The sequence below is a fragment of the Solea senegalensis genome, linkage group LG10 (assembly GCF_019176455.1).
Source record: "Solea senegalensis isolate Sse05_10M linkage group LG10, IFAPA_SoseM_1, whole genome shotgun sequence".
NCBI lineage: Eukaryota > Metazoa > Chordata > Actinopteri > Pleuronectiformes > Soleidae > Solea > Solea senegalensis.
The window spans coordinates 1,058,264-1,069,208 of record NC_058030.1 but is presented as its reverse complement, the minus strand read 5'-3'; the positions used below and the strand labels follow the sequence as shown (position 1 = coordinate 1,069,208).

At 40.4% G+C, this 10,945-nt stretch overlaps 1 protein-coding gene across 1 annotated transcript; it reads right to left on the bottom strand.

The window, feature by feature from the left end:
• Positions 1 to 18: 18 nt before the first annotated feature.
• stx17 (syntaxin 17) lies at positions 19 to 10,228 on the bottom strand. Its single transcript, XM_044035629.1, has 7 exons — positions 10,076 to 10,228; positions 9,260 to 9,454; positions 9,087 to 9,152; positions 6,440 to 6,769; positions 5,309 to 5,359; positions 2,754 to 2,840; positions 19 to 1,108 (listed from the first exon to the last, which is right to left on the bottom strand). Exons 2-7 carry the CDS (start codon positions 9,380 to 9,382, stop codon positions 857 to 859), a joined length of 909 nt encoding a protein of 302 aa, XP_043891564.1. The 5' UTR covers positions 9,383 to 9,454; positions 10,076 to 10,228; the 3' UTR covers positions 19 to 856.
• Positions 10,229 to 10,945: the final 717 nt, after the last annotated feature.

Genomic DNA, 10,945 nt, shown 5'->3' with positions numbered 1-10,945 from the left:
GAAATATTTACCACATGATTTACATAAACTCTGAAGCTGTGCCACTTTAATTTGCATTATTAATATAACAATATTTGACAGAAAAAAATACCCACATATCAGTAGTACAGTTCATATTGGCACCTTGTTTGCTGCATACATGATTACTGAGACATGATTATAGTTTACATTAAACCTACCAGCCCCTGTAAATGCTCTTAGTATAGTGGTGTTTACATCCTGCGTTACCCAGCGACTGCGCACACGGGAAGTGCTTAGTTGTAAGTCAAGACAGACGGAGGCAACAGCAACGTTACACTAAAGTGAGACGGCTGCAGACAGGTCGGAGTATGACTGAAGTGCCCACGAAAAGTTTCAGAAGTGAATTTCACTTGAAGGTTTGATGGGACAAATCCTTTTTGCCCCCACCCACACCTGCGCTGCCACTGTGTACTAACAAACACTCAGATCAGTATTGCTTTAGAGCCCAGTGTCAGATGAAAGACGGCATACTAATAACTTTACATAGTTCCTGTTCTCAAAGACCAAACAGGCACAATGATGACGTTAAGAATTATAGTTCAAATGGCAAACAACTGACAGAACTTACTTGGTGCCAAGGACTTGCTAAGAGGCTTTATGAGGCTGACCCAAACATACCCATCAGCTGTAGTGTAAACTGCTTTGCTGTGTTGTGCATTATGGCATTTGGCTGTTAAAACATCACTGTATTGCAGCAGTGCCTGGAACCAGGAATACAACTGGACAAAGCTAAGTCAAATACCGAATCTCTGGGTTTAATTTGTCCTTTCGATTGGTCAGTCAACACAGGAGATTCAGTGATTAACCACCAGCTGAGGTCAGAGGAATAACCACATTATTTGTCCTTGCTGGACTCTGGAGGCTCATCTGGTGGTGGTGGTGCTGTCAGTTGTTTCATCTGTAGATCTACTTGAGCTTTGTGGTGTTTCTGGACCAGGCGGCCACCTGCGAACCCCAGGGCGCCTCCTCCCAGAGCAGCAGCCACTCCGGCAACTTTGAACCCCGCCAGCAGGCCAAGTGGACCTCCTAATACTCCACCAAGCAGCGCCCCGGCAACTGGCAGCACTGCCAACTTGTAGCCCACTGCCTGGAGAGACAGGAGGGAGAGAAGTGTGTCCTAGTTTAGTTAATTCAACACGCAGCCACAGACACGCATCTTTTAGAGGTATTTGTACTTTGTGGCTTCAAGACCTTTCATGATCACACATCAACCCACAGAAGGAAGAAGAAGAAGAAAAAACCCCAGCACAAACAAGGCTGCATGTGCAAATGTAAACCGACACGTCCACCGCTGCATCAAAGTCCTTCTCTTTATCTTCGTTTAGGAGAAATCAGAGAGATGTGGCCTGTGTGTTATTACAGCTGTTATCATCAGAGTGGAAGGTGCTCTTTGCTGATGGCAATTAATGACTGATTCTCTGACCGTCCTCACACACGTGCATGTGCACACGGGGACACACACTTGATTAACACTTCAGCATTAAATTAATCTAGTTCAAAAAGCTTGCATTGCTTGTCCCTAACCCTGTGGCAGTGGAGGGAAATTTTAATTTCATCGGAGTCGAGTTAAAAGGACTCTGGGCACAGGTTGTGGAAGATGTGGGCGACTGAACATGTGTGTCTGTGTGTGTGTGTTTTCCATTTGTCCTGATGACAGATTACAAGCTTTCAAACACATGAAAACATCTGACATCCCTCTCATCTGCTTTATCTCTCCTCCACCCCCACCACCTCACCTAATGTGTAGCCCACTACATCTACCTCACAGAGGTCAACCTCTCCCTGTCTCACCCACTGGGTGAATTTAAAAGCAATTACTTCATAAACGTTGTTAGTACATTGACATTGTGTTTAAAAAAACAAACAAAAAACATATATGATCGAGGCAAGCTTAAATTATTATGCATCCTTATGTCTGAGACTCCTGCTGCAGCTCTAGGACAAGGGAGCGATACTTGGATTGTGCCGCTCACACTAGTAAATGACATTATTCCCTTATATATTTTGTTGTCATGTGTATGAATTGAACAAAAGACACACAGCTGTTTTCTTAATTTCAATTCCTCAGTGTTACATATTACAGGTTTTTCCTCATAATACTGAGAATCACACCTCAATTATCTTCCCCGACAATAAGTCGTATTACTCCATACCACCATTATGAAAGTGTGAGCAAAAACATCAGAACAAATGAATTCCTCTGACAGATTAACATCTCTCCCCTTTCATTTAATCCCAAATGAAATACTGGATTTTCTTTTCTCGAAATTATGGCAGAAAATTGCTTTCACAGCTCTGTGTGCTTGTGTGTGTCTTATTGTAGACTGAGAAAAACAAGTGATTCATTCTGTCGTTTACAGACAAGATTTCAACATTTCAAGTGTGTAATACGTGTGAAGGGCTTCCCAGTTACACTCAGTGTATCGCATTGACAGTGGACGCTTCAATGCTGCTCCTGAAAAACTATTAAACAGTCATTCAAAGCCCTCCTTAATGCAACACACACACACTAACACATAGACCTGCTCTTGTCAACCTCTCATCCTACCTCTCTATCACTCTTCCTCCCCTCCACTCCTCTCTTCTCTCTATTTCCTTAATTGCAGCTTTCCTCCGTATTCGAACAGATCAATAGGGACAAACGCTGTGGAATAGCTGGGAGGCAAAGTGCCATCGATCTCCCTATCTCCCAAACACCACACACACACACACACACACACACACACACACACCTTCCCCAGGCTCCTGGTCCCCTCTACCACGTTGGCAGTGGCCGTGTTGATGTTGTCCTCAATGCTGTCAATCTTCTCCTGCTGGGACTGATATAGAAGAGAGACACAAATTAACATACACACAGACACACACAGGTTTGCACAGCTATGCTTTTGACAGCCTAATCAAAGTCCTTGCCTAACCTTAACCTGACCACAATTCAAATCTTGCCCTACACTTTACCAGTTCCCCAGAAATTATGCTCTGCTTCATTGGGACCAGGTTTTGGTCCCCATGACAAGGTCCTAAAGAGGTAACAAACACAAGTACACACACACACACACACATAGATACATATAATAAATATACATACAGTATGTAAAAGAGCAGCCACCTGTTATGGACTATGTTTGTATGGGTGTGTGTGTGTGTGTGTGTGTATTATTACCTCTAGAAGCTGTTCATTGACCTTGTCAGGACCATAGTTCCCATGGAGACCAAAACCTGGTCCTTATAAGAGGTCAAACCTCAGGGCTAGCATTTAAAATTGTGGTTAGTTTAAGGTTTGGGTTAGGTGTTAACTAGTGATGGTTAAGGTTAGGGATAACGCTTCGTTTCGACTGTCCAAATGAATGGAAGTCAATGCAGTGACTGAAGAAGAATAGCTGCACGAACCTGTGTGTGTGTGTGTGTGGATCTAATGAAATATTCAGAGTGGCAGCTGTCTCTCTCCAAGTGGGGCCCAGATAGACACAGTGAACAAACAACAATCTTTGCACCCTTTTCTTCCTCCTCGTCTTTCTCACATTTCCTCCTAGAAAACAACTTTTATCATTTATCTTTAGCTTCCTGCATTTATGTTTCAGAGATTTTAAACCTAATCTCATTGAGGATGACAGTTTCCAGTCTAGTGACTAGTGTTTCACAGGCCCATCATTTATTGGAGCCACACTATTCAGGACTTAATGATACAAGAGCTGTCACTATTTTCATATCTGATCAATCTGCTTATTGATGTGTCAGTTGATCATTTGAATGTCAGAGAGGAGTGACAGCTCAGAATGAAACCTTCAAATGTGTAGTTGTTTACAATGACGTAAGAAAGTGACAAGCAGCAGATTCTCAGAACTACCTGGAAATGTTATCACAATACAATGGCTAAAATCAGTCAGTATCAATTACACCTAGATTAAAATCACATAACTAAATACGTGAAGGTTGAAGAAACCAATGAACAGTGTTTTGTACTTCTTGATGTAAAAGCATAGTGATATATATGTTGATCTTTATTAATATTGCTAATGAAGAATTGTTGTTGTTGCTTTATTGTTCAGAACCAATGTTTTCACTATCTCAATCTAGGCCTGAATAATTCATCATTTACAAATCAAACCTACAACAACACAATTGGCAAAGGTTGCATTTTAATCATTCTATTTTCCATTGTTCTATGTGTTATGCCAAATAAAAAAACAACAATTCCTATCTCCAATTTCTTCAATGCTTGCATTACAAAATAAAAGTTAGTATTTTAATAGTATCTCATGGAAACATTCCATCGTGTTTAAAATTGATAACACAGTGAATATTAACCTGCAGCTTTATTTAAAAAGAAATCAGATCACATATCAAATCGCATTAACAATATCCATCCAGAAAAATCACAATTAGGTATTTTCCCCAGATCATTCAGCTCTACTGTATTCTCATGAAGGTGTCAAATTGCACCAAATAATAACAAAAACAAAAATGTGAAACAATGAAAAGCTCCAAGGGAGCCACTAAATGGACCTAGTGGTCAGTTTAGCAGAAGGCCGAGAAAATGAAGTTAAAAACTTTTTTTTTTGTAGAAGCTAGAGCTGTAATGACCTGTTGCTGGCTAATTGAAGGTCCCAGAAGACAAACAAAGAAAAGCACACGCACATAAGCACAGACACTGGAACAGCTACTAACATGACGCATGTACAGACACAGACACGACCACACACTCAGACACACTCAGTGTTTCCACTGTGGCTGAGCGCTTGAATATTACTCCCCCAACGGCATCTTTCACCCCAGAGACATCACAACAACATGTCTACGCTCTTTCTGTCCCCCCCTCCATTCCTCTCTCTGTTTTGGTACATCTTCACTCTCACTCAATTTTTTTCTGTTAATCTCTCTCCCTCTCTTCTCTCCCTCCATCCCTGAGGATAGAGTGATAATCTGAGCCGTCTGTTCTCCACCTGCTTGGATCCCTTGTTGCTCTCCTTACTCCCCATGGACAACCTCCTGCCCTCCCCCAAATCCTCCCTCTTTCCTCCGTCTACTCCTCTACCTCTCCTCTTGTTTGGGTGAAGGGCCTCTGGGGCCCCAGCAGTAGTCCTGAGCTGATCTGTGTAACCTTCTCTCAGAGGATCCTTACCAGGCAACACAAGCACACTTGCTCAAATACACACTACGTCCTGGAAACGCTGTAGGCCAACAGTCTCCGTCACATTGTTTTTGTTCACAGGCGTAGCTGTGCACACATGTAGATCGAGAAATGCACACAGCGCTGACATGTAAGGCAGAGCTGAATGTTTGTACTCACATGGACGAGCAGAGAGAACTCTGTCACCAAACCACACAGTTTCTTCAGATCCTGGGAAGAAAAAAAACAACTTTATTTATTCCATTATGATGCTTATCACACATAATTTACTTTATTGTCATAGTTATTTCTAGTGCTGTCAGTGTTGGAGACTGACAAATGCATCGTCTAGCGAGATTGTGCAATGTTTACACTGGTTTTACAGCAGTGATGAGTAATCATATGTCCATGCGACACGTAGTATAGACAATGGCTTGACAGTGTCTGTACTTTAAATTACCTTTTGTTAAGTGCTTTAATTTTAATTCAGTGTAGGAAAGTGAATGAAAATGTCCAGTTTAAGGGTTACAGTGATTTTACACTGTCAGTAAACTTAAAAAAATGGGCAATTGTTAAGCCCGGTTTTCACCTGTTTCTGCCCCTGTAACATTTGTTTGCTGCATTCTTCATCAGAAAACAAGTTGTGTCAAGCAATACAACCAGACCAGCCTGAGGGAGCGTTTGTGTATATTCAGCGGCAGCGCAGGAGCAGGCGGGGACAAGAAGCATTCATCTCATCAAACTACTGGACGACCCGATTTTTCAAGCAGTAAAATTCACCCTTTTTCCACTTCCACTGACATTTTCATGGTTGCTTCTTGTTGTTTTAAGTCATACCGTCTGTCTTGACATACAACTAATCACTTCCCATGTGCAACATGAGATCTAAACACCCCTATACTGAGAAACAGAGAGAGTTGTGTGGAGCTATAACATGTTCATTTGATAATGATGAACAGGCATTTGTTGATATTTAAAAGTCACACACTAGAGTTAAAGAAACTTTAATTACTATTTGTATCTATTTTGGATTTTTAATCATCATCAGAAGTCAAATACCAGATATTAGATATAGAGATTAGAATAATAACAGTCTGCATAGTTGACACATCCATTTTGCTTACAATATAAAAGCAGACGATAATGTGGTGGGAAGAAGCAATGCTTTCACTTCCCTTTGACAGATGCTGGAGGGTGAAATGTATATCCTGCACTTACCTTCTAAACAGAAGAACCAATCTAATCATAACAAAGTATAAAATGACTGTAAAATATAGCATGACTGCTAGATGACATGTTAATGTACTCTACCTCCTCCAGGTTATCCCAGGATTCAGCAGCACTCTGATCTGCAGGAATTTCTGGAAGGCGGAGTTGTATTTGCCTGTCAGACATCAGCTCCTTGGCCTCATGGTCGTCAGCATGGCAACTACTGGACACACAGCTGGATGACTGAGCGGCAGGTGGTGGTGATGGTGGTGTGGGCTGAAGCACAGGGTTAGAATGCAAAAGCAAAAAGTCATGTGCGGCGGTCGATGCTTGCTCTCTGACTGGCTTGACAAGAGCTTCCAGAGCTTCGGCGTCTTCGGCACGGACCCGGGCACAGAGCTTCTCCATCTCTCTGATGTTAGCCCTGAGCTGCTGCAGGGGGACAGAGGAGAAAATGGTTTCTCAGTGAAACTTGGTGAGTAAAATGTACAGGGATCCTAGGTGAGGCGTCACACAGACAAACAAACCTGGTACAAAAGCACATTATACAGTGGGCAATTGATGACAAAGTTATTAATCTTTGTTCAGATATTCACAAAGAACTCTAAACACAATCATGTAAACAATCTATACAAAAACGATACAATAGCATAAACTCTGGACAGATTCATACCACTTTTTTTTTGGATACCGATGTCATAACCTTTAGCATCAACAAATACCAATATCAGTCTAATGTAGTCGTTTTTTTACATTTAAACTACCAAGTTAACAACACATTTGTGATGATGCATTTAGAGCCCAGCTATAACAAGCAAAAACATAATGCTCCACCTATAATAAATACAGCCCACATTTTTACAGTTTGTGCTTTTTGAAGCCTTTTTGTGAATTTTAGGATTTTTGGAACAAACCTGGTATTAGTCTTTTTTTAATCTGATATCAGATCTGCTCTTCTAAGCCATTATATACTTTACATAACTTCAAAATCCTCCTTCAAAAAATTACATGTTAATTTTGTCTGTTGCCCCAGTAGGAAAGATTAATCTGGTCATGGGTGATGGGGTAGTGTGTGTGTGTGTGTGTGTGTGTGCGTGTGTGTGTGTGTGTGTGTGTGTGTGTGAGATTTGGTGGGGGTTTGATGAGGTTCAGCTATGAGGCTGGAGAAAACAAACCCCCTCATCCTGCCGTGCCCTGAGGGTGACAGGAGGATTACATCCCAGCCATCAGCCCTCCAGGCCGCCGCACGACCCAGGCTCAGGGGGTCAACAGGCTGCCGATAACACATTCTGCTAATTACACAACATGAATAAACATACATGCATACACTTGTTCTCACACGCATGAAGCTGAAAAACACTCTGATTAAACAGCAGGTCAGACACCTGTCTGTCAGTTTGCAAATGACTGTAAGTAGTTCCAAGATGCACAGACAAACGACGACATACTCAATCGTAGATGATACAATGATACAAAAGTATTGACTAATTTCTCCTGTTGTGCAGTGTCAGCTGAAGGTGCTGTGGCAAACATGGGGGTCTGCCTGTGCTTTCCTCTTGAGGTTAGCTTGGTGCTAGGCTAGTGGGCGTGCATGTCAATCATCAGTTAAGTGAGAGACTGCAGACTGTCGTTCTACAGGGAGGGACAGAGGACACAAACAAAGAAAGAAGGGCAGCCTAATCCAACAGAAAAACACACTCAGCCACTTTATTTCTATATATTTACTTTATCTATTGAACATAAGCACAAATGCACACAAACACACACACACACACACACACACACGTATACAGTACACATCTAAAGCAGAGTAGACTAACCCCAATACTCTGTATTAACACCATGAAGACATGAGAAAGCACTCTGTGTGTGTTTCCCTGGGACTTGTAGGGTAATGGTGAGAGGATAGGTGTGTGTCTCTTTTGAATTACTTCACCTTCAGAGACATGGTTGCTTCCAGGCAACAACATCCCCCAAGGCATTTCACCTTCACCATGTCAACAAGTACACAAGTACTTACACACAAGAGATGGTTCTTGCAAGGTTTCCTCTTTTCTCGTCTAGATTTTTGTTAGAATAAATAGACATTTCTGTAAGTCTTGGTCATTCTTAAAAAGTATTCAGTCATTTTTTCAGATTACGAGAGTTACACAGAATATTTTCAACCACATCTCATGGCATTTCTCAGCAGCTGTAGTTGTTTGGTTGTAATAAAGTTAATATCCTATTTATCACGTGACATGATAATGTAATAACAGGTGGACGTTCCATCCAATACAATATTCACTTTGTTCATTGTGTTTCATGGTTGCTCTAAAACAGATGACTAGCATACATTCCCTTCACTAAGGCAGCGTCATGATGAACACTGTCCATTTGTTGTCCTACCAGCACTAGTCTCTACTTCACAGTTAAGCAAAACCTACATATTTTTTCTAATGGGCTGCAAATTGTCCAGGCATTTTCAGACAGAAATAACAGGCTGTTCTGTTGCAAGGTTAGGCTTGGTCAGGAATTTCAAGAGATCGTGAACAGCATCACTCATCTAAAAACAATCCTCAGAATAAATATCTGCCGGCACAAGATTTAAAAATATATATGTACTGTTAGTGCGGCTGTGATGAGAAGGACACTGGTTGTTTTGGATGTGTAGTTTAGTGTTACGAGGAACCTGTAAAATATCAAATACTGTATGTTAATAGCCCGTAAAAAAAGGTGGTATGCCGGTTACCGCTTTCTATTAATATACCTGAACAGTTCTGCTGGCGTTGATGTGCTCCTGATGCAGGCGGTCCCATTGCTGGCTCTGTTGATACTGTGGAATTATAAGAGAAAGTGTCAGTTGTCCATCTGTTGACCAGGAATAAGAAGAGTGTGGATGTGAGGGTGAGATCATGTGTCAAGCCAGATTTCTGCCATCACCTTCAGTATGTTATTGTGGTGTTTCTGAAGTCTCTCCAGGTCCGTGGGCAGAGCCACTTTAATGAACTTGTGGATTGGAGCCTCCAGGCGCCGCAGTGTCAGCTTGTTGCTTTCATCTGCCATGTGCCTCACTGACGGCCCACGGCCAACACCTCTGTGTAACTTCAGACACTGCACCTGCTCAGCTTTATCTACCTGCCCCCACAGACACAGAAAAATCAGCAGAGTTTGATTGTCATGAAATTCATAAATCAGATAAATAAACTCTGAACCTGCCTACACATCTGAAATTGGCACCGCTATGAGACAGATACTTTTTTTTATCACCTCTATCCTCTCAGGGAAAAAAATGATTTAATTATACTGATATCAACAGTAATATCAACTCTTAGACAATTATTCAGTGAAGGATAAGTTTCTTCATTTTTATTTAATGGGTATGAAGGGGAATTATGTAGTGTATATATATATATATATTTCCTAGACTAGGTTAAGTGATACGTAGCTAAATCAAGAGTAGAATTACAGAATAGTAATTACTGCAACTGATGAGTAATTGTAATGAATATGGTAATGACTGCAATGTCATACATACTGAGCTGTAGGGTAGGTAAAGTTTTTTTATTAGCTCATACATTTAATAAATAATACTATAAAGCTTTCAGAAAGTAGAGGAAGACACATAAACAGATTATATTGTTTTTTTTCGTAAAAATGTCTTGTGTTGCTCAGGTTGAACAGTTATATGAGCTGTTTAATGTCGAAACACAAATCTACTGCTTACCATCATTGAAGTAAACGATGACGTGTACTTACCAGTGAAAATATAATTCAGCGGTATTTTATATATTCATTGTATCCTTTAATAATTCTTCATAATTCCGCTGCATTCGTCAATTTTCTGGCAAAACTTTCGGTTTTGTTTTGTATTTGTATACAACTCTCTTCCTAGTGCATCAACGAAAAGGTTCCGACCTACACCAGCACCCGCATCACAATGAGTTCCTCATCACAGTGTCCCACAGTACTGTCACATCAAAGCTCGTGAAACTCAAACTAAAATATAATAGAAATACAGGAAATACGAAGCAAATATGTAGTTAAGTAAATAATCTACATAAAGAAATTGCTTACACAAACCGGTGTGCATTTAAAAAACAAAGATTACATTTATTGGTAATCCTACATTTTAAATCACTCATTTATATAGTCGCAAAACTATAGAATGTCACCTTATTTATAACACACATAAGTCACATGACAGTAGCCATGCAAGTGAGGACGGTGAGATTGTAATTTAGCTGAGTTTTATCACAACATCTGGGCGTTCATCTCGAGTATCTAGTATGTATTCCTAATTGTCCCTGTTATCAGAGAAATACTAAATAAATTAATAGTTTCATAATAAAGTAATAGATTTATCTATTAGACTTATTACAATACAAATGATATAACACACCAGCAGTAGATACATGAGCAAATACGATAGTTAAATCATCAAACAAAATCATACGCCTTTTTTAAACATATTAAATTAAACAAATTTATTGCAGTTTGACTTTCCTAGAACTGTTGCTCCAGGTCTGTTGTGGGTGATAATTATTTTGGTAGAAGCCATGAAAGTGACTGCAAAGTCACTATCAGTCATAATTATTTAAAAAAAACAAGCAAAAAAAGCTACACTGT